The 14,186-nt window shown below is 36.2% G+C and overlaps 2 protein-coding genes across 2 annotated transcripts; both read left to right on the top strand.

The window, feature by feature from the left end:
• Nucleotides 1-543: 543 nt before the first annotated feature.
• Nucleotides 544-1,131, top strand: LOC108475124 (uncharacterized). The gene has a single exon (XM_017777119.1). The coding sequence runs from the start codon at nucleotides 544-546 to the stop codon at nucleotides 1,129-1,131; it is 588 nt and encodes a 195-aa protein (XP_017632608.1).
• Nucleotides 1,132-10,864: 9,733 nt separating this feature from the next.
• On the top strand, nucleotides 10,865-14,149 carry LOC108475123 (uncharacterized). Its single transcript, XM_017777118.2, has one exon. It carries the CDS (start codon nucleotides 11,070-11,072, stop codon nucleotides 13,848-13,850), a length of 2,781 nt encoding a protein of 926 aa, XP_017632607.1. The 5' UTR covers nucleotides 10,865-11,069; the 3' UTR covers nucleotides 13,851-14,149.
• Nucleotides 14,150-14,186: the final 37 nt, after the last annotated feature.

Genomic DNA, 14,186 nt, shown 5'->3' with positions numbered 1-14,186 from the left:
TTACCCATTAATTAATTAAGACTATATGTAAACAAACCACAACAAGTCATGTACTGTAATAATCATATCTTATATTACACAAATATATGGCACATGCTACTCAGCTCTAAACCCAATACCACACTAATTACAATCATTATTTTATAGTGAAATCAGTCAAATTAACGTTAACTAATGCTTATTTCATTACAATTTTTGATGTAAAATGAGCTAAAATTATGGTGTATATATATACATTCACACGTATACATATGGTGTATTGTATAATAGAATATAGGAATTTCGAAATAAAACAACAAGGGATTTAAATAAATCTCATAAATATCAAATCAACCCACTATGAAGTGTAACCTTGAATAAAAGCATCGACTGGCTAATTGAGTTCACCTCTGTTTACTATAAGCGACCTTCTGTCTCTAAATATCAAATGCTCTCCCACTTCCTCAATATTTATCTTTCTTCACTTGTATTCTTGTTTTCCCATTCAACCTTTGTTCCCAAAATTAACCTTTTCTTTTCTTTATATTGCTTGGGGAAGGTGAAATGGAGGACTCTAACAATTATGGCCACCAACATCCCCTGCTTCTTATCTTGAATCAAGACCAGATGATCCACAATCAAAGCGGTGTAACTGATTGCTCCAGGTGTGGGGAGAAGGTCTCTGCTCCATGTTTTTGCTGTGCGGAGCACTGTGGGTTTTATCTTCACAAGGTATGTGCCGACGCACCTTTGGAGCTTAATCATCCTTTTTATCCTCTTGTTCTTCTGCAAGAGCCACCATCTTCTTACACAAGATGTGTTTGCGATTTCTGTGATGAAATATGTGAGAAATTCATTTATCACTGCTCTTGTGAATTGGACTTTCATATTAAATGTGCTTTGTTTACATTTAATATTGCTGAGAATAATTTGAAAGAGCTTGAGCATGTTGCCCTTCAACATCCATTGATTCCCACTGAAAATGGTGATGAAAAACTTAAAGATATTTCTAAGTGCTTTGGGTGCCGGGAACCATTAGCAAATTATACGCGCTTTTCTCCTTGCCGTGGATTTAACTTACATGAGAAATGCACTGAGATTCCTTTCAAATTGAATCATGTGTGGCATTGCAAGCATCCTCTTCTCCTATAATTTAATAGTGAACGGCTCTCTTGCAAGCTATGCTTCCAGGTAACAATGCGAAGAGGATTTGTTTATGGTTGTTCTCCATGTAAGTTTGTTGTTCACATTGAATGTGCATCACAATCACCATTACAAGTTATTAAGAGTACAAATCATGAACATCCATTCACCTTGTTGTTGAGACAAGTTCCATTCCAATGTGATGGGTGTGGCATTGAAGGAAATCATATTGCCTATACATGTGGTACATGCAACATTATAATCCATAAAAATTGCATTTCATTGCCTCGCATTATCAAAAGTAAGTGGCATGACCATCGCCTTCTTTACACGTATTTCCATCACATAGAAGATTTTAGGATTTTGAATTGCCTAATATGCCATGATGAAGTCAATACAGAGCATGGTAGTTTCTTTTGTTCAAAGTGCAATGGTATATTCCATGTGAAGTGTGCACTAAAGGATAAAGATTCATATAAAATAGTAGAAAATGAAGATGAGATTGAGATGCCCAATGAAAGTTCCATCATTGTTATTGAGAGCAACGATGCTGGAGAAGCTACAAATATAAAGCATTTCAAGCATATGCATAATCTAATGTTAGGTCCCTTGTTGGAGGATATGAAAATAGTTGCGACGGGTGTATGTTGCCAATCTCGGATCTGTTTTACTATTGTTCAGAATGTGTTTTTTTCTTCATAAAGCGTGTGCCGAGTTACCTAAGTTGAAGAAGGTTTGGCATCATGATTGCAAAGAGCCTTTAGCCCTTATTTCTGACGAAGCTTTTAAGTGTCGACAATGTTTGCACGTATCTAATGCCTTTGCTTATGAATGTTATGGATGTAAGGGAAAAATATGTCTCCGATGTGTGATTGCTCTTACTCCTGGTGCTCAAACATGTTTGAAACATGAACACCCCCTCTTTTACTACCAAAAGCACAATGGGAAATGCAATGCTTGTGGTATGACTACACAGGGGGCATTCTGTTGTAAGGATTGCAATTTTGTGCTACATCTTTGTTATTTTTCACTTCCAATTACAACTCGTCACAAATGCGATGAGCATCTTCTTTTACTCACTCATCATGATGAAAACAGTTATTCAGAAAATCATCATTGTGATATATGTGAAGAAAGTCGAGATCCAAATCGTTGGTTTTATAATTGTTCAACATGTGATACTTCTGCTCATGTTAGTTGTGTTCTTGAAAATTATTTATTCCTCAAACTCAGGAGCATTTATGAAGAAAATGATCATCCACACCCACTCACTATTGTGAAGAATAAGTATTACTACCCAGATTGTGATAAATGCGGTGAGCCTTGTGAAGATGTGTCTCTTGAATGCTCAAAGTCGGAGTGCAAATATATTATCCACTGGAAGTGTGTAGCACCCTATAATCTAAATAGTTTCTGGGCGTGGAACAGGTGGTAATTCAAATGTAATCATATTTGAATCCTGTCACTTCATTTGCAGTAAAACTTAAAACTGGAACACAGGGTTTGATCTTTGCCTTATTACTTGTAATATTAGTTATTGTTGTAACTATAATTTGGTTTTTTCTAACTTTTTAAGTTTTAAATAAATGTAATGTAAAACTCTAGAGCCGAAATTTGTGAGGTTTGACTGTTGATTTTAGAATTTCTTATAATTTGGGAGTGTGACTGTGCTTACAATAACAAAAACATTGCTAGATGCTTCTCTTTGTTTTTTTATATAAACTTTTTCTGAAATTATTTATCTATTGCTGCAATAAAATTAGGTTTAAAGTTTAGCTCTATGTATTAGATAAAGTAACAAGGACCTGTCTCCTTCCAAAAAAACAAACATGTCTTTTAATGGTATATTCCACATATTAAAATTTTATTGCAGAAATTGATTAATAAATAGATTAAACAAACTTTTTGATTCCATTCCCCACACCTAATGTTTTAGCTATTTTCCCATCTTTTTTTTACTCTCTTATATCACAACCTGTATCTTGTCTGGGATGGTGTTGGAGTTTACAGAAGTTGAGAGAACAAAGAAAAATACTTAGCAATTTTTTTTTTTACTGCTATCAAATTTTCTCATATGTTTTTCATTAAACAAGAAATAATATATATATATATATATATATATATATATGGCTGTAGTAGTTACAAGAAAGTCAACAAACCTCACAATACACTTTGAAAATACAAATACATAGCTTGTACATAAACGAATTAAGTAAAAGTCAACACATAATAAACATCAAATCAACACTAACTCTGCTTATCTAACAAGTGATCTTAGCAAGCAGACTAATACAAAAATCATCATCAGCATATGCAAACCTTTCTTGAAATACGTCAGGTGGTTTGCCAACAACACATAACAGCTCACACTTTCATGAGCTTGCAACTAGACTGAGCTCACAACTTCAATTCAGCTTGCACTTTTGATTGAGCTTACAGCTTTAGTGAGCTTGCAAATGTAGAGCTCACAACTTTAAGTGAACTCGCAGCTTCATAGGAGAGTTCGCCACTATAGAAATGACCACTTCACAATATTCCTCCTTAGCCATAATGCTGTGAACTCCAATATCTTGTCTTACCCTCTCAAACCTCATTCTTCCAAGAGGTTTTGTGAGAATATCAGCAAGTTAAACATATGAACTACAATGAACCAGCTTCACCTCATTCGATTGCTTGACTTCTCTAAAAAGTCTTAGGTCTTAGGTAACATTACTTGTAGGCCATCTGAGTGTATTAGGCTCATCTAGTCCCCAACAAAAACCAAGACAGCAAAGAAATCTATTAAAGGTGGCAACAAACAGCAGTTTGTATGTTACCCAAATGAAATACGGCAACTACAAATGTACGTATATTATCCAGATGAAGTACGTTTTGTTGTAACAGACGACCTGTATATGATTTGACAGAAACTTTTTGACTGGATAAAGTTGGTCAAGTACTTTCCAGTTTTAGACAGGTCCTAGGTTATCATATCATTAGGATGAATTTAATGTTTGTTCACTTCAACAAGTAAAAATATTGTTGTAAACTCTCTATGCATATCATATATTTGATGAATCAATGTAATAAACTGATCATCTTCTTGTTCTCTCAATTTCTCATTCCTTTTGCTTTTGTTTGTTGCTTTTCTGGCAACTCTCTTTTTCTTTGAATCTAAAACTTACTTCATACTTTATCCGGGAATATTACTTTGTTGCTCTAATTTCAACAAGAGCTTTATATTTTACCCGGGTAAATTAGATCTGTTTTTCTTTCTGTGTAAAAACTCAACAAATGGTATCAAGAGCCTAAGTCTTTGAGGATCTTGGTTGTGTTTGAGAGAAAAGAAGCAGAAACTATTTTTTTTTGTTGGTCTATTTGTTTGCTGCAAAAATGAGTTTCACACCACCACCACCTGTGTTTGCTGGAGAAAACTACCACATTTGGGTAGTTAAGATGAAGACATACCTTCAAGCACATGATTTGTGGAGTGTGATCGAGAATTATGCTAAACCACCTCTATTGAGGGCCAATCCAGCCATTGCTCAGATGAGGCAACACAGTGAAGAGTGTGCCAGGAAGCATAAAGCAATGGCTTGCTTGCAAAATGGAGTATCCGATGTGATTTTTACTAGGATAATGGCATGTGACTCACCAAAGCAAGCATGGGAGAAACTAAATGAGGAGTTTATGGGGTCAGACAAGACAAGGCAGCAACAGCTGATCAACCTTAAGAAGGATTTTGAGAATCTGAAGATGAGAGAGTCAGAGACCATTAAGTAGTACTCTAACAGAATAATGGCCATAGTCAACAACATTAGGCTCCTTGGTGATAATTTCAGTGAGAGCAGAGTTGTTGAAAAGGTCATTACAACTCTTTTAGAGAAGTTTGAGTCAAAGATTTCTTCATTGGAGGACTCGAGGGATTTATCAACCATCTCATTGTCTGAGTTGGTAAATTCCCTATATGCACTTGAGCAAAGGAGGGCCAACAGACAGGAAGAGCATCCTGAAGGAGCTTTCCAAGCAAAGGCTAAGGAAGGCTTAGGTTCTAGTCAAAAGGGGAAGAAACCTTGGGTCGATAGAAGGGAGAAATCAAGGAGAGATGTAGGGAAGAATAGATTTCCACCATGCATTCACTGCAAGAAGACTTCGCATTTGGAGAAGAACTACTGGCACAGACCAGATGTTCAGTGTAGGAGCTGCAAACAGTTGGGACATGTTGAGAGGGTGTACAAAAGCAAAGTGAAAGCACAAGTTCAGCAGCAAATGCAAGCTAAGGCTGCTGAGGATCTTCAAGCTCAGGAGGAGCATGTTTTTACAGCCTCCTGTTTGCAACCTCAAGCAATGTCAGTTGTGATTGGCTAGTGGATAGTGGCTGCACACACCACATGGCAGCTGATGAAAGACTGTTCAAGGAGCTCGACAGAAGTTTTGCCTCAAAGATCAAGATTGGCAATAGGAATCTGATTGAAGCCAAAGGCAGGGGCAATGTGGTGATCAACACAAAGTCAGGTAACAAAGTGATTTCTGATGTACTTTTTGTGCCTGACATAAATCAGAATCTACTTAGTGTTGGTCAGCTTGTAGAAAAGGGTTACTCACTTGCTTTTAAGAATGGCTCATGCATTGTTGAAGACTCTTATGGTCAGGAGTTGGTCACAGTAGCAATGATAGACATGTGTTTTATGCTTGATGTCAATCAACTAGAGAAGAGGGCTTACACCAGCCTTGTTGATGATGCTAGTCTATGGCATAAGAGATTAGGACATGTTAATTACAAGTCACTTGATCAGTTGCATAAGCTGAACTTGGTTGAAGACATGTCAAAAGTTGAACCCAAAGACACTGTTTGTGAGGTTTGCCAGCTTGGTAAGCAAACCAGGTTACCATTTCCTACTAATATGGCATGGAAGGCTCGAGAAAGGCTTGAGTTAGTCCATTCTGATGTCTGTGGACCAATGAAGACCTCTTCCTTAAATGACAATAAGTACTTTATGCTGTTTATAGATGATCTAACCAGGTTTTGCTGGGTTTATTTCTTAAAGTAGAAATCTGAAGTGTTTGAAGCCTTCAACGAATTTAAGGCATTGGCTGAAAATCAGTCTGGTTGCAAGATTAAGGCTTTGAGAACAGATAATGGCACTGAGTATTTGTCTGAAAGGTTCTAGAAGTTGTGTGAACAAGCTGGGATTCACCATCAGCCAACAACAGTCTATACTCCTCAGCAAAATAGAGTATGTGAGAGGAAGAATCGAACAGTACTTGATATGGCCAGATGTTTATTGCTTGAGAGCAAGCTGTCAAGCAAGTTTTGGGCTGAGGCTGTCAATACCTCAGTGTACCTACTCAACAAGTTACCAACCGTTGCTGTGAAGGAAAAGACTCCTTTTGAAGCCTAGCATGGAATCAATCCTTCTGTTTCACACTTAAAAGTGTTTGGCTATGTTTGCTATGCTCTTATTCCAGCAGAAAAGAGAACCAAGCTTGAGAAAAGGGCTGCTCCAGGAATATTTGTTGGCTACAGCAGTACCAATAAGGGGTACAGGGTGTATGATCCATCAACAAAGAAAATATTAGTGAGTAGGGATGTGAGGTTTGATGAAGGTAGAGCATGGAGCTGGAATGATGCTGATGCAAGGTTGACTGATGATGATCAGCTGAAAAATAGTTTGGAACTAGCTGAAGAAGGGCCAGCTGATGAAGACTTTGATGAAGAACCTGTGAAAGGCACTAGAACCATTGCAGACATCTACCAGAAATGTAATGTTGCAATAGTTGAACCTTCAAATTTTGAAGAGACTGCTAAAAAAGAATACTGGAAGAAGGCTATGGAAGCTAAAATGGAGATGATCCATAAAAATGACACATAGAAGCTGGTTGATAAGCCAATAAACAGAAAGATAATAGGTGTCAAATGGGTGTTCAGGACCAAGAATAATGCAGATGGATCTCTGAACAAGTATAAGGCCAGACTAGTTGTGAAGGGGTACAGTCAGCAGCAAGGTGTTGATTATTTTGAAACCTTTGCACCTGTTGCAAGGTTAGACACCATAAGGTTATTGTTTGCCTTAGCTGCTCAAAAACAGTGGAAGGTGCATCAATTGGATGTAAAGTCAGCATTTCTAAATGGATTTCTCAAGAAAGCAATTTTCATAGAATAGCCTGAAGGATTTAAGGTTGCTGGTAAAGAACACAAGGTTTACAAGCTCAAGAAGGCTTTGTATGGCCTAAAACAGGCTCCAAGGGCCTGGTATGACAGGATTGATGCATACCTGTCGAATCTTGGATTTGAGAAGAGCATAAGTGAGCCTACATTCTATGTGAAGAAGGCTGAAAAAGAAACCTTGTTGATAGTCTCACTTTATGTGGATGACTTATTAGTAACTGGTTGCAAGGGTGAGCTAATTGAAGATTTTAAGAAACAAATGCTAGATGTGTTTGAGATGACTGATTTAGGTTTAATGACCTACTTCCTTAGTATGGAAGTTAATCAAAATGAGCATGGCATTTTCATAAGCCAGCAAGCATTTGCACAGAAAGTTTTAAGTAAATTCAGCATGTCAAAATGCAAGCCTGTGAGCACTCTTGTTGCACTAGGAAAGAAACTCTCAAGCACCACTGAGCATGATCGAGTAGATGAAAAGGAGTATAGAAGTTTGGTTGGTTGTCTACTCTACTTGACAGCAACAAGGCCAGACATCTTGTATGCTGTTAGCCTTCTATCGAGATTCATGCACTGCTGCAATGTTGCACATTTTAAAGCTGCTAAAAGAGTCTTAAGGTATGTTAAAGGCACCTTAGGCTATGGTGTGAAGTTTGAGAGAGCTGAGGAACTGAAGCTGGTCGATTATTTAGATAGTGATTGGGCTAGCTCGGTTGATGATATGAAGAGTACATCGGGATACTTCTTCACTTTGGGATCAGGAGTTTCTCAAAGAAGCAACAAACTGTTGCTCAATCAACAGCTGAAGCAGAGTATATTGCAGCTGCTGAGGCTATTAATCAAGCCATTTGGCTTAGGAAACTTTTGTATGACTTGAATGAAAAACAAGTTGAAGCAACAGAGATCAAAGTTGACAATCAGTCAGCTGTTGCAATTGCCAAGAACCCTGTGTTTCATGGCAAAACTAAGCATTTCAAGATCAAATACCATTTTGTGAGGGAGGCAGAGTTGTCAAAGGAGATCAACTTGGTCCATTGCTGCTCAGAAGTTCAATTGGCAGACATTTTGACGAAGCTGTTAGTTGTCACCAGGTTCGAGAATTTGAAGAAGCAAATTGGAGTCTGCTGTTTTGTAGCCAAGGAGGAGTGTTAAAGGTGGCAACAAACAGAAGTATGTATGTTACCCGGATGAAATACAGCAACTACAAATGTACGTATGTTATCCGGATGAAGTACGTTTTGTTGTAACAAACGACCTGTATATGATTTGACAGAAACTTTTTGACTGGATAAAGTTGGTCAAGTACTTTCCAGTTTTAGACAGGTCCTAGGTTATCATTAGGATGAATTTAATGTTTGTTCACTTCAACAAGTAAAAATATTGTTGTAAGCTCTCTATGCATATCATATATTTGATGAATCAATGTAATAAACTGATCATCTTCTTGTTCTCTCAATTTCTCATTCCTTTTGCTTCTGTTTGTTGCTTTTCTGGCAACTCTCTTTTTCTTTGAATCTAAAACTTACTTCATACTTTATCCGGGAATATTACTTTGTTGCTCTAATTTCAACAAGAACTTCATATTTTACCCGAGTAAATTAGATCTGTTTTTCTTCCTGTGTGAAAAACTCAACAAAATCTAACAGGCCTGGTCAGAGATGAGCTATAGTGATAATTGATTTAATGTTGTTTTTAATTATTTTTCTTTTATATAAAGCCAATTTTTTTAATGAATATTAATAAAGGGATGAATCCGCTCTGCAAAGCATATTGGAGCATATGAAGCAGATGCGAGCAATGGCTGGGAAGCCTATACTGCTCTCAAAATTGGTGACATTCCTAGACGAAACTATGAAGATTAAGAGCCAAGGTAAGGTGACTAGTCTGCTGACAGACCTGGTGGGGATGGTCGCTCTCGACGGTGAACAGATATGCAAAATGGCAAAAAATCCCACGAAGAACGGGGCTCACGAATTTACATGGAACAAATCATAATGATGCAGCAACTAATAAAATTTTTTGAATGAAATTTACATGGTCAAATCTTTAGAGTGTGTTAATTAAAAATCAACAGTAAAATAATAAATAAATATTAAGATATGGAATAAAATTAAGATTTGAGTATTTTACGGGATTAAGATATGATTTAAAAATATATATTAAGACAAAAAAGAAAATGCAAAGAGGAGAAAGGTCATGATCCACACAATTTCACAACAGCTCAAACCAGAAATCAATGGAAGTAGTGATTATGGCCCAAACACTGCAATAGCTTAACCAAGAATGACAATAAACATGGATCCCATCTGCCAGCTTCTACTTTGGGATTCCATTCCCCACGCCTAGTGTTTTAGCTATTTTTCCATCTCTTTTTTACTCTCTTATATCACAACCTTGTATCTAATTTTCTTACTCCTTTTCTGTGGGATGGGAATTCATTCTCATGTTAAACATCATTCCTATTCGATTGCATGATTCAAATATATACAGCATTTATTAATCATCTTGTATAATAAATCTATAAAATAAATTACAATTTACAAAAATATACTAGTTTCTATTCAAACCAATCATACCATGTTAAAGCAATAAAAGTTTATATCAAACACAATAATTTACATGTCATACTAGAAATTATTATCAATATATGATCACATGATTATACATAATAGTAATACTAGAAATTATACATAATTACATAAAAATTAATTACAAACTAACATTATCATCTCAATTTTGATTTCTAAAGTCAAAATAATAATAAAAACTTGATTTCGAAATGAAAATAAATATTCTTAATTTCGATTTTTATTTCTAATAGTCAGAGGGACCCAAGTTTGAAACTTTTGTCCTGGTTTCAAACTTAAGATTTCTCTCGTTTAACTTTAATAACTCAATAAATTTTTCTCTCTCGTTTTGTTTTGGAACTGATTAACAACAACAAATTTATTTTTGGGACTTGAAAGATTGGTTTCGAAACAAATTTGGTGTCGCTACACTATTAGGCGACACCCTCCCCGATGTAATTCATGACGCTCCAACATTTTCATTTTTTTATAATTCTATTTATTTCTTCAACATTATACGATATTTACAGAAAATATAAATAATTTTTAGTATTGATTGATGATGTGGCAGCACCACTTAAAAATAATTATTTTCATCTAGAATGATTGGGTGATAATGGGTGGTTGATGTTGCCAAACAAATTGGCAAAACCTAAATTTACAGTAAAAAAATGCCATTTAGGTAAATAATCTATAACATGCCTTATTTTCGTAATTAATTTTTTTATTTAATTCCATTTCAATTTAAATTAGAATAATAAATATTTATTTGTCAACGTGAAATTGTTTTATATATGAAAATATCAAATATTAAGCGGCAGCCGCAGGCATAGCAATAGCAATAGTGAAATTAAAATAACAATAAAAAACATAAAAGCAGCAATGGCATATTAATTAATAAAGACTATATGCAAACAAACCACAGCAAGTCATGTACTCTAATAATCATATCTTATATTACATAAATACATGGCACATGCTCAGCTCAAAACCCAATACCACACTAATTACAATGATTCTTTTATAGTGAAATCAGTCAAATTAACGTTAACCAATTTGAGTCTTAATATCATTGAATAACCTAATTGAGTTGACCTCTGTTTACCATAAGCGAACCTCTGCCTCTCGTACTTCCTCAATCATTATCTTTCTTTACTAGTATTCTTGCTTTCGGAGTCTCTCTCTTTCAAATATCTACTTTACTTCAAACATTGAGTTTCAGTTTTTTTCTTCCAATGTCGACGGAAAAAACCAAAGAGGAAGGGGAAATGGAGGAGTCACTGAATTATGGTCACCAACATCCCCTACTTCTTATGTTGAATGAAGATCAGCTGATGATTGCAGCTAACTGCTCAAGGTGTGCCGGGAAGGTGTCAATTCCATGTTTTAGTTGTGCCGAGGGTTGTGGGTTTTACCTTCACAAGGTATGTGCTGAGGCACCTTTGGAGCTTAATCACCCTTTTCATCACGACCATCCTCTTCTTCTTATGCATCGTAGTCTTCTCATTAAGAATCCAGGTTACTTATCAGGGTACTTGTGCGATTTTTGCAATAAAGGCGGTAATGAGTTTGTTTATCACTGCTCTTGCAATTTGGACTTTCATATTGAATGTGCTTTGTTTACATTTAATATTGCTGAGAATAATTTGAAAGAGCTTGAGCATGTTGCCCTTCAAGATGAAGAACTTGAAGATTATAGTAAGTGCTTTGGGTGTTGGGAACCATTAGCAAAGTATACACACTTTTCTCCTGACTGTGGATTTAATTTACATGAGAAATGCGCTGAGCTTCCCTTCAAACTGAATCTTGTGTGCCATCGCGAACATCCTCTTGTTCTACAATTTAAAAGCCGAGGGCTTTCTTGCAAGATATGCGGAGAAAACAATGAACTAGCTAAAGGATTTGTTTATGGTTGTTCTCCTTGTAAGTTTGTTGTTCACATTGAATGTGCATCGCAATCACCATTACAAGTTATTAAGAGTACAAATCATGAACATCCATTTACCTTGTTTAACGGGCACCAACATCCCCTGTTTCTTATGTTGAATCAAGAGCAGCTGATGGACAATCAAAGGGGTGTAACTGATTGCTCGAGGTGTGGGGAGAAGGTGTCTGCTCCATGTTTTTGCTGTGCGGAGCACTGTGGGTTTTATATTCATAAGGTATGTGCCAAGGCACCTTTGGAGCTTAATCACCCTTTTCATCTCAACCATCCTCTTCTTATGCAAAATGCACCTTATTCATCCGGAATGTACATTTGCAATTTTTGCAATAAATCTGGCCACAAGTCTGTTTATCGCTGCTCTTCTTGTGAATTGGACTTTCATATTAAATGTGCTTTGTTTACATTTAATATTGCTGAGAATAATTTGAAACAGCTTGAGCATGTTGCCCTTCAACATCCATTGATTCCGACTGAAAATGGTGATGAAAAACTTAAAGATGTTTCTAACTGCTTTGGGTGCCGGGAACCATTAGCAAATTATACACGCTTTTCTCCTTGCCATGGATTTAACTTACATGAGAAATGCACTGAGATTCCTTTCAAATTGAATCATGTGTGGCATCGCAAGCATCCTCTTCTCCTACAATTTAATAGCGAACGGCTTTCTTGCAAGATATGCTGCCAGGTAACAATGCGAAGAGGATTTGTTTATGGTTGTTCTCCTTGTAAGTTTGTTGTTCATATTGAATGCGCATCACAATCACCATTAAAAGTTATTAAGAGTACAAATCATGAACATCCATTCACCTTGTTGTTGAGACAAGTTCCATTCACATGTGATGGGTGTGGCACTGAAGGAAATCATGTTGTCTATTCATGTGGTGCATGCAACATTATAATCCATAAAAATTGCATTTCATTGCCTCGCATTATCAAAAGTAAGTGGCATGACCATCGCCTTCTTCACACATATTTCCATCACATAGAAGATTTTAGGGTTTTGAATTGCCTAATATGCCATGATGAAGTCAATACAGAGCATGGTAGTTACTATTGTTCAAAGTGCAATGGTATATTCCATGTGAAGTGTGCACTGAAGGATAAAGATTCATATGAAATAGTAGAAAATGAAGATGAGATTGAGATGCCCAATGAAAGTTCCATCATTGTTATTGAGAGCAACGATGCTGGAGAAGCTACAAAAATAAAGCATTTCAAGCATATGCATAATTTAATGTTAGGTCCCTTTGTTGGAGGATATGAAAATAGTTGCGACGGGTGTATGTTGCCAATCTCGGATCCGTTTTACTACTGTTCAGAATGTGTTTTTTTTCTTCATAAAGCGTGTGCCGAGTTACCTAAGATGAAGAATGTTTGGCATCATGATTGCAAAGAGCCTTTAGCCCTTATTTCTGACAAAGCTTTTGTGTGTAAACTATGTTGGCACATATCTAATGCCTTTGCTTATGAATGTTGTGGATGTAAGAAAAAAACATGTCTCCGATGTGTGATTGCTCTTACTCCTGGTGCTCGAACATGTTTGAAACATGAACACCCCCTCTTTTACTACACAAAGCACAATGGGAAATGCAATGCTTGTGGTATGACTACACATTGGGGTATGGCTATACAGGGGGCATTCTGTTGTAAGGATTGCGATTTTGTGCTACATCTTCGTTGTTTTTCACTTCCAATTACAGCTCGTCACAAATGCGATGAGCATCTTCTTTCACTCACTCATCATGATGATAACAGTTATTCAGAACATCATTATTGTGATATCTGTGAAGGAAGTCGAGATCCAAATTATTGGCTTTATAATTGTGCAACATGTGATACTTCTGCTCATGTTTATTGTGTTCTTGGAAATTATTCATTCCTCAAACTCCGGAGCATTTACGAAGAAAATGATCATCCACACCCACTCACCTTTGTGATGAAGAAGTATTACTACCCAGATTGTGATAAATGCGGTGAGCCTTGTGAAGGTATGGCTCTTGAAAGCTCAAAGTCGGAATGCAAATTTATTGTCCACTGGGATTGTGTAGTACCCACTTCTCTATGGGGTTAGTGAGTGTGGTACAAGTGGTAATTCAAATGTAATCATATTTGAAATCTGCCGCTTCATTTGCAGGAAAGCTCAAGACTGAAAAACAGGGTTTAATCTTTTCCCTGTTACTTGTGATATTAGTTATTATTGTAGCTGTAATTTGGTTTTTCAGACATTTTAAATTTTAAATAAATGTCATGTAAAAATCTGGAGCTGAAAGTTGTGAGGTTTGGTTATTGATTTTAGAATTTCTTATAATTTGGGAATGTGATTGTGCTTACAATAATAAAAGCGATGCTTCTCTTTGTTTTTTTATATAAGCTTTTTCTGAAATTATTTCTATGTTGCTGCAATAAA

Source organism: Gossypium arboreum, chromosome 3, assembly GCF_025698485.1.
Source record: "Gossypium arboreum isolate Shixiya-1 chromosome 3, ASM2569848v2, whole genome shotgun sequence".
Lineage (NCBI taxonomy): Eukaryota > Viridiplantae > Streptophyta > Magnoliopsida > Malvales > Malvaceae > Gossypium > Gossypium arboreum.
Note: the sequence above shows the minus strand (reverse complement) of the source record. Positions and strands in the feature narration are given on the sequence as shown.

Excerpts from the sequence above, each read along its gene's own strand:
- LOC108475124 (XM_017777119.1), top strand. The coding sequence starts at position 544 with ATGGAGGACTCTAACAATTATGGCCACCAACATCCCCTGCTTCTTATC.
- LOC108475123 (XM_017777118.2), top strand. The coding sequence starts at position 11,070 with ATGTCGACGGAAAAAACCAAAGAGGAAGGGGAAATGGAGGAGTCACTG.